Genomic DNA, 15998 nt, shown 5'->3' with positions numbered 1-15998 from the left:
GAGTTTATATATCATATGAACAAAAGGTGTGCAATGAGCGTGTTGTCAAGTGTACAGCTGGGAGTATATTTCTTCCTCTAATGATTAATGGGACTGCCCATGGCGGCTGTGACACTTCCATTTGGACATTCACACATATCAGGCTACTGCCTTGGGGATTCCCCTTCATGTGGCGCCCCATGTATTCCTACATTCCTCAAATTTCTGATTACCACAAATTTACCCCTCAGTCCCCCTCTGCTCAGTCTCGAGCGGTGTTGGATTACCAATCTGGGAAGCCTGGGAAATACCTCTCTCTCGCCTGGATCTGAACAGTTAATTCCGAACAGAAGCCGCAGCCAAATACAGGCAAACTCCCACTTAAACCCTTTTTGATTGTATCCCATCTCGATGATTCTCCGAGCGGATAGTCGGTGCGTGTCGCAGCTGCCTGACTACCTGCTGCAGCTGGGGAGAATTACACGGCGCTCCGAAAAAGAAAAGCGTCTGGCTGCAACATCATCTTTTGCTTATTAGCAAGCACATATTGGAAGCAAATACACATGTGCTAAGAATAAAGAAAAAAAGCTGCTGACAGGAAGTGAGATTCAATTCAAGTCCAGACTGCTATTCAAGGCTAGAGGAAGGCTGGCGTGGCAGAGAATAAAAAAAATATGCACTTAGGTGCAGCATGAGGAGTAAAAAAAAATATTCCCCGTAATGCACATTGGAGCAGCCGGCGTAATGACGGCAGGCGACCCTGCTTGTCTGAATTTGTGCAATCCTTGTTGTTACGCTAATGGATTATGAAACACACACAGACGATCCTTGACCTTCACTGTGCATTATAAAAGTCAAGTCCACGATTAACGAGAACGTTCTTGCGCGTGTGTTGGAAATTGATGTCTCAATGGTGGGAAAGAATTGATCGGTTCTCTTTTCAAGAGAAAAAGAAGTGGAATAGTGATTAGCAGGTTGGTGTTACGGTTCTCATATTTCTGAGTTTCTATCTCGGTTGTGGGTTAGCACGTTCTCCTCATTTTCAATCTGAACTGGGTGGTCAATCACCAGGTTTGTTATTGATTTGTCGACACAAAGTGAAAGGCGTTCCAATCATGGCCGACAGCTGCCTTCCCTTGAGACGTGGCCTAGAAAAATATAGACACATGCACGCAGGGTGATGTCTGTGAATCATCGGGTCATCGTTCTATTTTAGGCTCCGCCAAATAAATAAAAATAATGCCGACAATTAAGGTACATGTTTCTTGTACGCTCCTTTTGCCGTCATCACTGCAGCTCTCAAACTCTTCTAAGGTGACAACATGGCAAAGGACAGCTGCCAAACTGCTGATAGAGAAAGAGGGGGTACCAAGGGATAGTGACTGAAGCAAGAGACAAAATAGAAGCAGCTGTGATCCCTCAAAACAGCTGATCAAGCACAAGAGAAGCTACAGGAATAACTTATTTTTTGCAAGTGAGTAACGAAAAGATTCCGAGAGCTTCTGATGACGCGTAGATCGGATGTGCACGGATGAGCGTTCATCTAATCCAATTTATATCAATATATGAAAATAAATAATAAGTAAAATTAAAAAAAATATATACTGTATTTTCCGCACTATAAGGCGCACCGGATTATAAGGCGCACCTTCAATGAATGGCCCATTTTAAAACTTTGTCCATATATAAGGCGCACCAGATTATAAGGCGCACCTTCAATGAATGGCCCATTTTAAATTTTTGTCCACATATAAGATATATACATTTGGCCCGCGGGCCGGACTTTGGATACGCCTGCTGTAATGGCTAAATTTTGGTCCATATATAAGGCGCACCTGATTATAAGGCGCACTGAGAAAATTTGAGGTTTTTAGGTGCGCCTTATAGTATGGAAAATACGGTATTCAGAATATATTCCGAATATTTTTTTATTTTTATTCATCCAAAAATTCCATTTTCACGTCACAGTTTCTCAACGGCGCCTAAGTCTTAATATTTGGGCAGAGCTGGAGTGGCGAGTCGCCCCGAGCACCTGTGGCCTCATTCCTTAAGCTCACATAGCAGCCCAATGACAGACTGACACCATGTTATGAGCGGAGGGGCTTGTCATGTCATTTCGTGCGAGTGTGTGTGTGTAAATGAGCGCGCTAGTGTGGCTATCGCATTACCGACAAGGTGGGCAGCCACACAGAATATGGCACAGACAGAATGTGAGCTGTTTTGAGCTGTGGCTCCTCATTAGGATTCTTCACATCCAGAATTGCTGAGCCCGATATTGCTTTCATGCTCCACCAGTTGAGGATAATGACATCGTCGCCTTCTATTATGACGGTTTATTTCGGAATTGCCTCAAAGCATAAAATGTAGAAAGTCAGTCTGGTTAGGCTGGAAAGTCGTTTAAGTAAAGGTAATATCATCCAGGTGAACAAGCTTTTGCATTAACCTTTGGTGCCCTCCGTGCCCTCGGGACCGGGCCGGTTCACAGCTGCGCGAGTGCGTCACTCACCTCAGGCAGCCGGAGGGGCCATTAGAGCAGACCTGACATTTGCAGCGGGAGAGCTAAGAGCTCGTGCTGTTGTCTGACAAGTCCGGTGGGCTCAGGTGAGAGCATCTCGGGATTGTGACGGGCCTGAGAGCTCCAGGCTTAAACATCAACTTTTTAACTAACTCTCACAAGAGATCTGAGCTCCCCCCCTGGTAATATTTACACATGTTTACAAATATTTAAAAAAAAATGGCTGCCAACCTCTTGTCAATGTTTGGTCTCTTTTGGCAGAATAACAAAAAAGGAGAACTGCATCATCTCGTCATATTGTTGTAGCAAGTTATCGGGATCCTTCTTGTTAGTGATCACCAAGGGGAAATTCTCTTTTCACTAGGAGGAGAGATATCATCGCAAATGTCTAGTTGAGGATTGGGTGTCTTGCTCAAGGGCACTTTAGCAACTCTCCTCTCTCCATCCTCTCAAATTCCCAAAGTCATTACAACGTACAAGGAAATGACTCGTACGCTATGTTTGACTCTGAGAGCCTCCAAAAAGTCTGCAGGTTCTCCAGCATTCTCTTTTTTCCGTTTCCTTTTTATTGAATCAACTTGCGGCGGAAATTAGAGTCAATACCTCAGTGGAAATGTTTGAATAGTTACTTAAGACTTATTTTTACAGTCTGGAATTTAGTTGAATGAGACATCGCGTCCTTTCCTGCTTGGTGGTGGTTGAACCTCAGGTTCTTGCTCTATGACTGACTGGAACAAGATCTGTGGCAGGAACAAGAACTTTCCCGAAGGCATATCTGCCATTTCAGCTCATTAAATGGACATGTACTGTTTTAGTTTGAATTGCATCATATGCATGTTCATTTTGTAGCCTGTCCAAGTAGCTGTCTAACACCTCCACGGTAGTTTGTGGTCCAAAGTGGGCGGAAGCTGCCATGACGGAGGTAGTGAGGAAGGAAAAAAGGCAGAACGTTTCTGGCTTGCAGGTGCTTACAGAGACTTGGATTGTTCTCTCAGGGGATAAAAAGTTGGGTGGACTGAACCAGAGGGACGTGAAAATACTGTAAACATATGCAGCGTGTATACACGTCCATGCTGGGAGTCGACTCATGACATCACCTTCACACTTAGGCTCCCCTCAGATTACAAACATGAAGCATTCCACAGTCTGTTGTGAGAAAAGGTCGTCTGGGGATCAGGGGCCAAGCGGAGTCTGAGCTACCACAGGTCCAGGCAGGTCTTCTACTTTTAGACCGGTCGAGAGAGGTGAAGGGCAAATCAGGCATCTCTTTTTCACTCATGAAGAATGTGAGGCGTGTGTGTGCACAAGTGTGGATGTGTCAATAACCCCAATTATGGTCCAAAGTAAACAGAATTAAGAATAAAAAGCTGCAGTGTTTTCCGCTTTCCTGTCACGATTTCATCCAAATGTGAAGCGGTGTGTTATTTTATTGAGGTTTGAAAAATGGTAGCGGCAAAGCAATAAAAAAAAAAATCGGGAGGCTAGAATGGAATTGGGTGAAAATTAGATTTAGAGGTGATGAAATGGCCCTTTCAGTAGGGGGAAAAAAATAACAGACATGACCTAAGTGTTTTTTTCCTGGAGGATATTTTTGTCTTTAAGACACCATTCAGGTCACTCTCAGTTAGCTTAGGGAACATCAAGCATGGGAGGAAACACTGGGCTGTATTCTTGGCCTCAACGGGCCTTTGTGTACCCAAGTGATGGTGTTGAAATGACTCGGAGGCCACGCTGAGACAAGACTGGCTCCTGTCCTCCAATAAGCGGGCTTTGCATGCTATCTCCCGAAAAAAGGGGGATTCATTAGGACTGGAGGAAACCCTGCCCTAAACCCAAATGTGCACACATCAAGGTTGCAAGCAGACTCCCAATTTGTGTTTTCCTTTCTTGCCATGAAGTGCGGCAATGCAATGCGCTAATCGCAAAACACCCTATTAAAGCCACATGATGTAATATTTTCTTTCAAATCAAACCTTTAGGCTGAAGGACACATACCTGTTTGCAACAAGGCGACCACGCTGTCGGATAACTCGAAATCCTTCTGGATGTCAAGCGCCACGCCTGCAAATAGGAAAATTTCGTTTCAATAATTTGAAAAGCGATAGACATTTGGATGGATAGATAGCCTTAATTACGGGATTAATAGATGAGCAGAAATAGCGCTTGAGTAATGAAGTGCTCGCTTAATGGACACAAACATCATTAGCGGTGGCCTGTGATAATTGGACAATTTGCGTTTTATGTCACTACACACGACAAGACGGCTCTGCAGGCGTCTGCGTGAGGTTAAATATAGCCGCCGGCTTCTATCGAGCCCACAGATGAACAGGCGTAACAGCCTTGTAGGTCTTTGAAGGCATCTTAAGACACTTTTGCAGAAATGGAGAAAATTCCAATAGTGTGCACCTCATCTCATCTCATCTGCAGCAAAGGCATGAACACCTTCTGACATGAAATATTTTTCCCTACGGTCTTCTAAAGCTCAAGTGAGGATTGCAACATGATTGCACCAAAATGAAACAGAGGCATGACTAACATTTTTAAAAAGCTGTCAGCTTGTGATCTTTCCCAGCTTCACCGTGTATAACCTGACCTCAAGTCTCCTGCAATAAATTACTTTTAAGCAGCAGCGGCTTGCTAATGGTCATCTCCAGAGAAGGTGTGCAGGTCAACAACCAAGATCATAACCAAGAGCGGTGATGTTGCTATTCTCAGCATTGACTTTGCTTCGTCATGCTTTGAAGAACTTCGAAAATACGTGGGCAGGTGCATTGTACGTTTGACTTCCTTCTCGAGTGACCTTATTTAACCCCGCTGCTCACATCCGGATTGTCGAAAGTGTATCTGAAACTTTACAAGAGTGTTTATCAGTACAGAGTCCCAAAATTTATTTGTACTTGTCAGTAATTAGGCCAGAAGAAGCCTTCGAAGTCGCTAGGGGGGGCGTGAGGGGGGGGTTTCCTACACCAGATGGTGGAGTGTCTCTCTTGGATGCAGTCTACAGAAAATATTACAGGTAGGACTGGTTAATTGTAAGAAGCTGGAATGGAAACCAAAACTGCTGTGAATGAATGCGCTGTGTAAACATCTAGTGAAACCTGTTCAAAAAGGGAAATTGTTAATAATGGACGTGAATTTTTTTGAGTGGTGTTTTTGCAGCAGATTCAAGTGCACCGAGCTGTGTAATCAACTGCGCTAATCTGTAACAGATTACAGAGAGCAAGTCGCTGTGGGTTCGGATCTCTGCTCTCACCGTAAAGAAAAAAATCTGGCATTCCCTTTGTTCAACTCGCTCCCTCTTAAGTTATTTGATCAATTTTTTCCAGATCGATAGAAATGGATGACTTGTAAAACGTGATGAGGTAATACAAAGATGAACGGTAGCAGAGTACAGTTGCCATGGCGACGCTTGGTGCTCCAAAAAAGATAAAGGTCAAGTATCCACGGTGGAATTGAACTGTCTTTTTTTTTCTTTTCAATCCTTTCTGTTCAAGATTTGCTTATTCTTTCATCAACTGCCTCCCGTTATAAAGGTTAGCTGAATGTGAGAAACTATCAAAACATTTTTGACACATTTTCAAACAGTATCAAATAACCACAAATCTCATTCAAGCTAAATTAGTTTCTCACAGCTTGTGGGGTTTCTCGTGTGTAAGCATGACGCAAAGCTAAAGCCATTGTAGGAATGTGGATCCACCTGATTGAACAGGAACTCCCATCTTTATTTTACACAGCAATGTACACTAACCAGCCATGATCAAATCTGTCATTTCCATCTTGTGTATTTTTCAGAAAAATATCAAATAGATTTATGTTAAAATGTTTCGCAGGATGGTATATGATTTTGTTTTGATTTTAGAATTTAGTTTCATGTTTTGTATGTGTGCAAGTTATTTGCAACTTGTAAAATCTCTTTGTGAGTGAGCGGAAAGGACAAATTGGTAAACATAACGCTGCATTGACACACTTGCAGACTTGCAAACAAATATTTTATTATAATTGTCAAATGACATAACAGGCAGCATGTGGGCTGATTTCATATTGGAACCCCAACTGGTCCAGGTTCTATTTCTGCCTCGAGAAAGTAGGTTAAAAGGAAGCAAAAAATAGCTGTCCAATTTAAGCTCAGTGAGATGCATTAACAAATAGGTGATGGCCTTAAAAAGTCAGACGACTGACTGAAGCTTTTTTTTCCCCCCTTGTTTACATCTATCTAGAGTGTGTGTGCTCCCTGTCTGTGTGTGTGCCCACACGAGTGTAAGTGAAAGGGAAGCAGTGGATGGAAGTCATTCATTCTGGCCCGATTTTGGCGTGCAGCGGTAAACCACCGTGCTGATGTGGCTCCGTCCTCCCCCCTCTTCCATTCCGGCAAAGGGGGTGATCACCCCACTCAGTATAAATAGAGAGACCAAAGCAGGGGATATAATAAGGCAGGAGAAAGTGCATGTTTGGTTTTGTTCTGGGTTTGATCAGTTTTTAGATGCGAGCATGAGATAAACGCAAACAACAACGGCCGCCGTGAAGAGAAGTTCAGACTCAAGCGAGGAGAAGTCAACCGCAAATATGTCCGACTGTGGCCGGTGGGCTGCCGAGCGACCGACTGTTCTCCTCCCTGGCCATGTGGCCACAGTGGGCGAGGAAGCCTTTCTTTTTTTTCTCTTTTTCAATTCTTTCCTCTGTCACACAGAAAGGAAATGTACTGCAGATGTCCGAGAAACAGCGTGGAGCTGCCTTCATGCTCAGACTAGAGAGCATGTTGAGGTGGATTTAGCCGCAAAAAAATAACAAGGGCTAGAAATTGAAAAATTTAATGTCCTCTTGTATCACATTCCAAAAATAATGGAGGGGTAATAAATGGAAAGGAAACCTCATATTTCCATCCAACATTTTAAATGAGCTTGAGGAATTTTCTTGATAATATTGTCATCGTCATGTGGCTCATTTGCATGAGACAGGTCCGCCCCTCAAAACATGATAAGTCTGACGCAAAATCTCCTTTATGACTTCTAGACTTGCCACTTTGATTCATAGGCTCTTTTTACGAAACACAATTTTCTAATTCAAGTTTATTTATATAGCCCTAAATCACAAGCAGTCTCAAAGAGCTTCCCATATACAAAACTAATTGACAATTATTCTCAAAGCATCCCCTGATCTGAAGCTCCCAAGAGGGCAAGGAAAAACTCAAAAAAAAAAAACCTGCTAGTAATCAACAGGTTAAATTCAGCCCATTAGTCCCAGCCTGTACGTGCTAAATATTTCATGTCTGGAGCGGGAATACACGCTGAACCTATAGCTCTTCAATAATAAATTCGGAAGGGCTACCCCGCTTGTTCGGGAGATCATGTATTAGTTGGAATATGGAATTGAAAGAGGGAGAAGATGATTGACAAGCATGGTGGTCTGTCTCGTAAAGTTATAGCAAAGTCATTGTGTAGCTTGGTTATGGTTCTGTGTTTTAATTAGCATAACTTTAATTAGTGCTGGATTAGGCTGTGTATATCTTGTGAAAATAATTGATTAAGATGAAGTCTTGAAGTCTTTTTTTGGCTGCTATAACGTCCACGGCTTTTCTGGGCCTCTTTACTGTGTTGACATGTGAGACGGGGAGAGGAATGAGAATCTATTTTCAATTTAGCATCAAATCACTTCCAACACTCCACCATCATAAAATACCGACTCATTGGAAGACTTTCGGACAAATTAGGATCAAAATTGGTTTGGAAAAAGCCATTATTTAGGAAAATCTTTATTTTTGGGTTTGGGAAAAAAAGGCAAATCATATGTCTTTTTAATAGGCGCAGGCCATCAAACACAAAATGCGGCTTTGGTTTTTTGGACTCGCCGTTGAACTGGAATGTCAGCACGTCTCGTCCGTGCGACGTCTGCAAAATAAAAACACCACTTCCACTTCACGACATCAAAAAGGATTCCCATTGGGCAGCCATAACTACTACATTTTGGTCATAAATAATAACATATCTGTCATTCCCATCGCGTGTAATTGAACTAAGTGGAGACATTTATTTTTATTCTAGAAGTTCCGAGATAAATATGAGAGTGGAACATGTTATTACCGTGACCAGACTTCCGTCTGGCTTTTCATCCAAATCGCACACATCGACACATTTATACCGACCGAGAATCTGTCATTTAAATCAACTCAATTTCAATCAAGTATCAGATTAGCTTTGTCTCATCTTTCCTCTTCTCAGAAGTTAGATATCCATCTCATGACTTCCTCCCCGATTTCATCACACTCGCAGAAACCCAAATATGCTTTTTGACTCAAATCTGCATTCTTCAAGTATTTAATATTAAAAAATAATGTGACCCATTTCTAAATCCAAGCTGCATTATTTACAGCTCGCAATGAAATCAGAGATTGGCCTCGTTTGCTTATCATTAAACGCTATGAAATTAACCTTTGACCTACACTTGGATATCAACTAATCAAACGTTTAAAAAAAAAGAAGGGTGATGAAATTAGAGGACCGCCAACACACACAAAGCTTACCGGTCATCTGATATGAGCGATGACGTAATCCCGCCGCTATCACATGTAAATGGAGCGAAAGATTATCTTTTATTCCTGAAGCTCGGCTCTTCAAACACCGCTGTAAATAAATAGCGTACATGAGAATGAGAAAACTACTGCGACTTGATGTTCAAGACCAAAATTTGACAAATGTATTCCTTCCCGGAAAATCAAGCATACAAAAAAAGGTCAGCGACTTGACTGGAGCAAAAAAAATCTGCCAGTGATGTGAAGAAATGGAATGCGGGGAGTCCATATTTTAAGCAGGCTTGAGCTTTGACTTGACAGCGTGTCTGACACGGCAATGTTCCCAAACCGTTGCCTATCTCGCCGCTTCCTTCCTGTGATCTTGCTGTCTGCCAGCAGGTAAACACCACAATCTTCAAAGATAATCAAGCGGGAAAGGATGTTGCACTTTTAATGTGGGAGTAGAGAATGAAGGATGGTTACTTGGATGCTCCTTCCACTTGTGACTCATCTTTTGCTTCCCACTCCAACATGCCTTGAAATCTGGACGTATTTAGCTCCTAGTTGTGATTCCCTAACACGTTGGATGGAGGATGTGACGCCGAAGAAACGATAGCACTTTGCTGTTCTTTCCACACGTCCTCCCTGCCACGATGACAGGGGAGGATGACGATTATCGGGTTGCTGCTTGGGGTGTCAAAGATCAACAGGCAGCTTGAGAAAGTTGTTGACTCCGCAAGCTACTGGACGTTAAAAAGATAACCAGCTGACAATTGTCAAGTCCGGCAGTTTCAAGCATAATTTGGTTTTGGCTCGGTTGTTCTCGAAGTACTTTCCGGACTATAAGGCGCACCTCAAAACCTAAAATTTTCTCAAAAGCCGACAGTGCGTCTTAAACATGGACCAAATTCCTAAATTTAAACTGGCCCGAAGTATTGTGTCATGAAATCAGTCATAAGTGGCCCGCTGAAGTCTATGAATCATGAATCAAAAAGACTATGGATCATTATTTTGCGATTATAAAGTAATTTGTTGCGTCTGAAGTTGAAATAAAAAAGATAAAATGGAGAATGATTTGATTTGGATTAAAAATCTGACATGATGCATTAATGGTGCACCTTATAGCCCGGTGCGGCTTATATAAGGACAAAGTTTTAAAATGGGCCATTCATTGAAGGTGCGCCTTATAGTCCAGTGCGCCTTATAGTCGGGAAAATACGGTAATTAAAATAATACAATACAAAAATCAAGGTTTGATTTGGATTAAAAATCTGACATGATGCATTAATGGTGCGCCTTATAGTCTGGTGCGCTTTATAGTCCGGAAAATACGGTAGACAAAAATATGAATACCGTAATCTGAAAATGCCTAGAATCACCAAAGTGGCTTTTCATTGTTTTTTTGGAGTTCCTGTGCAGGGGTAACTTGATGAAAAATCTGGGTTGGCCACATGAAAGAATCTGGAGGATTCTAATTCCATTGGTTACTATTACAGACGTCAGCTAAATTGGAGCCTTAGGAACACATAGACTGTTTTCACACGCTAGGATATAGAAATAAAGACATGATTGAAAATTCTGTGGGAAACCAGGCTGGAAAAAAACAACATGCCATTGATCTGTGTTAAAATTCAGCTACTAAATAGGACATTTTGTGGACATAGGTAAATAAACCCAATTTAATTTAGATGTCGGATTGAAAAGAGCAAAGCAAGAAAGCATCTTTTTTGAATTCCCTCTGCTGTTACAAAGTCTTTCATGTTTTGCTGTAAAAGAAATCAAACAAGCACCCGCAGAAGGTTCACACAGCATCAAAACGTAACTAAAGCTATGTGGTGATGTAAGCAGCCACATCAACTTTTGGATATTATTCTTTGCTTGATTGCAGCAGACACCTCCGCTTTCTTTCCTCACTTCCTTTCCTTTCCTTTCCAGCCACCGTGGAACTGAAACTATTTGCCGTTCTTGTACTTCCACGCCAGACTGTTGTGGCTAGTGACATCACACAGGAAATCATGTAGCGGCATGGAAATACATGCCACATTTACCCCCGTAACCACGTAAAGCGCGAGAGGTACGATGATGATCAGAAAACGGAGAAGCACATGGAAGACAAAGTGGCCGCATCTTTGCCACTGCGTGACAAAGAGCTGGTCCGCCTTAAGAGGATTATCTAAGATGCAAGAGGCCAAAAGTATACAAGTGCTTGTCCAAGAGGATGCATCTTTGTTTTGGGGCATTCCTGGAGTGACAGCTTGACACGTATGACGCAAGCATTAATCTGCACACCCCCTCCCACCCTCAGCATGCGATTATCTGGCAGCCTTCAAATTACCACTATGTGGGGGGGCCGGCGGCTATAAAAGAGATCAAGGTTGACTTACTGATCAAGCAAATAACTTTAAGTGCCCAGCGTCTGCCTCATATTCTCTGGAAAAAAAAAATACATTTAATCCCCTCTTTATCATAAACTCTTGTGGTGTGGAACCAACTCAAGGATTTAAGGTTTCAAAGCTAACTCAAATTGAATTAGTGGAACACAAAATAATAAAAAAAAAGCAAATTGAATAAAGGTGTGCTCTCCTCTTCCGGTAATTTTGAGCTCAAATTGCTTTTTAGTACAGGGAAATAAGAAAAGAGCCTCATATGTCGCAGCGCACAGTAACACTGCAGCCTTGTCTGCGTCACATTCTCAGTCGTAAAAAAAAAAAAAAAAAAAACGGGTCGTCAGCTGAGCTGAAATGAAAGTGGCTATTGGCATTTACCACCTCCTCCCTTCAGCAAACACCATTTATATACAAAGTGTGTGTATTGAAAGGCATATTTAAAAAACACTTGATTTGGAGGCCCGCAATTACAAAATAATGTTCCTGCTTGATCGTGCTGTGTGCAATTTCATTGTTGTGAGGCAGAATAGCTCCGGTCGGTGTCTGGGATGGTCACCCTCCGTCTCACTGACAATGCTTTAGTGATCCATGCACACACAACACACACACTACAGTCATGGCTATTGGTACAAAGCCCTTTTGACGTTCAGGAGCAAGGGGTGAGGGGGTGTGGCGTTTTAACGCTGCTTGCATTCTCCATCTACTTTCTTCAAACTCCCCTTCCTCTGCTGCAGCCCCCCTCTGCTTACAACTCTCATTCATCCCTGGAAGGGTGGTCGGGTGTGTGTGTGTGTGGGGGGGGGACCCATTTATTTTGTGTGTTTGCTTTTTCTATGGGTGTGCACTCATGCCTGCTTAATTGACATTAAGATCTACGACTTGGGATTAGGTACCTGCTACTGAGTGAGAAAATGACTTCAGGACAGAAAGTAAAAATAAAACCCATCAAGATTCGTGATGGAGACACTGCTGGTAAGATTCCACCATCTAATTATGTCGCTTAGCCAGCAGGGGAGAAGAGAGAAAGGCTTGTAGATAAGCTCATGCTGTATGTTTGGTGCACATAAATTCTTTCCATGCACATTATGACCATGCATAATGCAAAACAGCTCGGCCGAGTTCAGGTGACCGCACCCACCAAGTGCACTTGACCCATCATCACCTGCTAGTTTAGATTTTTTCACCTATGAATTTTTCGAGGTGATGGTGAGACTGATGTGGGCATCTCCGTATGGATGTTGCTAACTGCAGCGATCATCACCCTCTTAAGGCTCCGCCTCTTTACAGCTAACAGATTGGACCCGGAGCCCTCAGGATGCTGAGGCCACTTAGCAAGTGCACACCGTGTAGGACACACTCCTCCTTCGTGCTTGCTTTCTGTTGGAATCTCAAAATCCTCTTGCTTAGACTGCATTGATAACATCTCCATGTAACAATGTAGCATTGTTTTTAGCGGTGACTGCAAAAAGGGTAAATCAAAACTCAGGAATGAATTCCTTTATACGGCTAAACCTACAATTACACTTCCCTCCATTCTTTGGTGCTGCAGCAATATTGTTAACTCATTCACTGCCAAGAATACAATGTCCGATTACGGAATTTATTATTTGGGTGGGAAAAAGTGGACTTTGATTCCATTTTATAACCACCAATTCACCACAATAAAAAAAATCACATCCTTTATATTAATTTCTGTTTAAATTTCAGTTTTGGTTTCACAATGAGCATTCCAGTGACCATGAAGGCTTATCACCACATGGCTTCATCTCATCATCATCTCACAGCAAGCTGCAGGACATAATATTGAACTGCCACCTCCATCCCCCCTCAAGAACATTTATCCCCCCTCCTTCAGATCCATCTTAAACATTTATCAACCATCATCGACGTGCCACACACGGTTGTGCATGGCCACAGTGGATCGATCAGTGATTATCTGCGGAATATCAGTGATCACTGTGGAGCGTTTCCTTGAGAAATAACGAAGGAGCGGCAGTTTGATTGAATCAGCGCAAAGTCCACGAGCGAGGAAATAACACGGCAAGTGGATGTCCACTACGCCGAGGCGATCCCATTGTTCCGCCCGTCTGAGCTTGAGATGATGACTCAAGATACTCAAGACGCTTCCAGCCAATTAACGCACGGAGCAAAAAAAAAAATGATGAGTAGAGTATGATCCATAATATTTAATAAATAAATAAAAGAAGCTCTTACCGGCTACTGTGCATCTGTCCATGTAATTGAGGACGTTCCCGAAACTGAGGATCACAGCAGCGACCACCGGCGAGCGACATCGGAGCAGCGCAGCGCGAAATTTCTGTCCGGGTTTGCAGGCGTGGAGGTCCGGGTTGGATTTGAGTGCGGGGCTCATGCTGCCCGACAGCGTGCGCACTTCATCCAAATTACTGCAGCCTTCCTGCTCGCATCCATCACCTTCCACGCACATTCTGGTGCAAAGTGGCTTGAGGAAAAAAAAAAAAAAAAAACTCAAGAGGGAGGGGAGGGATACTTGAACAGCGACCACAGTGAGCGGTGAAATTAGTCGCTGTGGAAGTGTTGTCTGGAAAGCTGGAGCGCAGGATGAGCTCTTCTCGGGATCATATTTTTCCACCAGTGTGTAGTGACTGAGGGCCAGTGCGCTCCTGAGTTGTCTTTTTTTTCTCCCCTGTCAACGAGTCGAGCGCAAGGGCGTGGCCACGCAAGTAAACTGCGCCCCTCTGCGCCCTTCAGCCAATGATAGAAGCGCACCTGATTGAGCTGCAGATGCACAAGAAACAACTGCAAACCCGAGTGAGGATGGGCTGGAGAAGATAACCGAAGCTTGAGTGTGCATGAGTGGGTGTGACTTCATTTGTTAAATGATTAACGTTGCTGTCACATTTTATGAAAAGAAATGAGGTCAGCGTCACCTGTGGCGATATTCGACCCGCACTAATTTGTCAATATTCAAACTTCATCTTGCGGTCTTGGTGGAGACTTCAAATTTATTCCCGTCTTTTGTTGACAAATTAGGGAATAAGATGCTGGACCGTCTTGTATGCATTGTAAATGCTTTTTTTGAGTATTTTAATGAGAAAATGTTGTTTTCGGTTGATTGATTCCGGCCAAATGTAGCCAGTGAGTGTTTTGTGGATGATTTAAACCACAGGTGTCAAACTCAAGGCCCGGGGGCCAGATACGGACCGCCACATCATTTTATGTGGCCCGTGAAGACAAATTGTGCATCAAATTCGTGTGTCCTGACTAGAATTGCAAATTGTTTTTAAATATTTGACCAGTTTTTACTTGTCTGATTTGAAAACGAGTTATTTGTCAGTTTGTTTTGTAGCTTTTACTGTATATAATATGAGGCGCTCATACATTTATTTCATAATGGCCCTCCGAAAGAAGCTATGACTACAATGAAAAAAATGAGTTTGACACCACTGATTTAAATGCATCTAAAGTGGAGACATTGAATCTTGGCATCTTTCAGCCATGAAGGCTTAGTCTTTGGGTGGTTGCCTTGCTCTGTCCTGCAGGCTTTTGGCATTGTCTGGCCTGCACAGTTGAGGTCTGAATGATTCCCCCAAGAACTCATCATTGTAATTTAGTCTTGTGATGACTCTGAACTGTATGTACTGCTATTAGGTCATAATGATTTTTTAAATGGTTAACTCAGCAGACTGACTAAGGGAAAATTCAAGAAGCCCAAAGCAGACAGTCGTCTCATGTGGAAAGCTTAGGAGGGAGCCCCTCAAGCACAGTTGTTCCACTACTCTCCCTCTGCACCCCCTTTTTTTTTTCTTTCTTTGAGTTGTTTGATATGCTGCTCGTGTCTTTGGGATCCAGTGTGTTTTTCCCTTCAAACAGAATAGCTTGGTGGACCTGGACCTACCTCAGGCATTTTTTCTGCTATGTGGCCCAAAGCCACCCAGCACTCATTCTCTGAAGCTTTCCTTCCTGTCTGTGCTCAGGGCCGAGCCTCCAGTGCAGGATGGGAGATAACTCGGCTAATCGTCGGGCACAGCGGGTGCGAGGCGATAAGGCCCGAGTCTTGGTGCATTCTAAATTAAAAATGCAAGTGAAGTTTCAAAAATGTCCTGACGCATGTCTTACAGATGAATCGGCCTTTTGGTGTACAGAACAATGTGTGCAGTAGTGATATGTCATCGGTTCATATTTGGAGGCTGGGCGGGGCACAACAAAAAAAATAAATGACTCTTGAGAGGATTCCTTTTTCGGTAATCCACAAAGGGAGAATATTTTCTATGAAAAATGACTGTGGAATTAGTAAGCCATTCATCTAACTTAAAATTACTTTTGCAATAATAATAATAATGATAATAATAATAATAATAATAAGTTGCGAAAATATCAAAAAACATTTCAGTTTCCTCAGAATATTCAAAACTCCTGCAAATAGTACGTAATCAGCAACGTGGGGAAAATGAGCAACAGTAAAAGTAATTTCAATTGCGCAATATGCTTTACGATAGAAAAAATATCAGCAAAATCAAGACCATATTGCTCATACACAGCATTTTCTTTCAAATTCCCTTTTTTGGTAATTTCAGGTGATTTAATTCTTGGAATCCTGTACAGTCGACCAAACAATAGTTTCCCCCCCCAA

At 42.6% G+C, this 15998-nt stretch overlaps 1 protein-coding gene across 1 annotated transcript in view; it reads right to left on the bottom strand.

Moving 5' to 3' along the window:
* Positions 1-14044, bottom strand: part of spns2 (SPNS lysolipid transporter 2, sphingosine-1-phosphate) — a 33684-nt gene extending 19640 nt beyond the window's left edge. Inside the window, exons 1-2 of the mRNA XM_088399065.1 lie at positions 13601-14044; positions 4490-4555 (exon numbers count right to left, since the gene is read on the bottom strand). Of these exons, the coding sequence (XP_088255191.1) occupies positions 4490-4555; positions 13601-13832 (298 nt within the window). The 5' untranslated portion in view covers positions 13833-14044. The remainder of the gene's footprint in view (positions 1-4489; positions 4556-13600) is intronic.
* Positions 14045-15998: the final 1954 nt, after the last annotated feature.

This window comes from Syngnathus floridae, chromosome 15 (assembly GCF_059516105.1).
Source record: "Syngnathus floridae isolate MCC-2025c chromosome 15, RoL_Sflo_1.0, whole genome shotgun sequence".
Taxonomy (NCBI): domain Eukaryota; kingdom Metazoa; phylum Chordata; class Actinopteri; order Syngnathiformes; family Syngnathidae; genus Syngnathus; species Syngnathus floridae.
The sequence above is the reverse complement of the archived record's forward strand: the minus strand, read 5'-3'. Positions and strand labels throughout refer to the sequence as shown.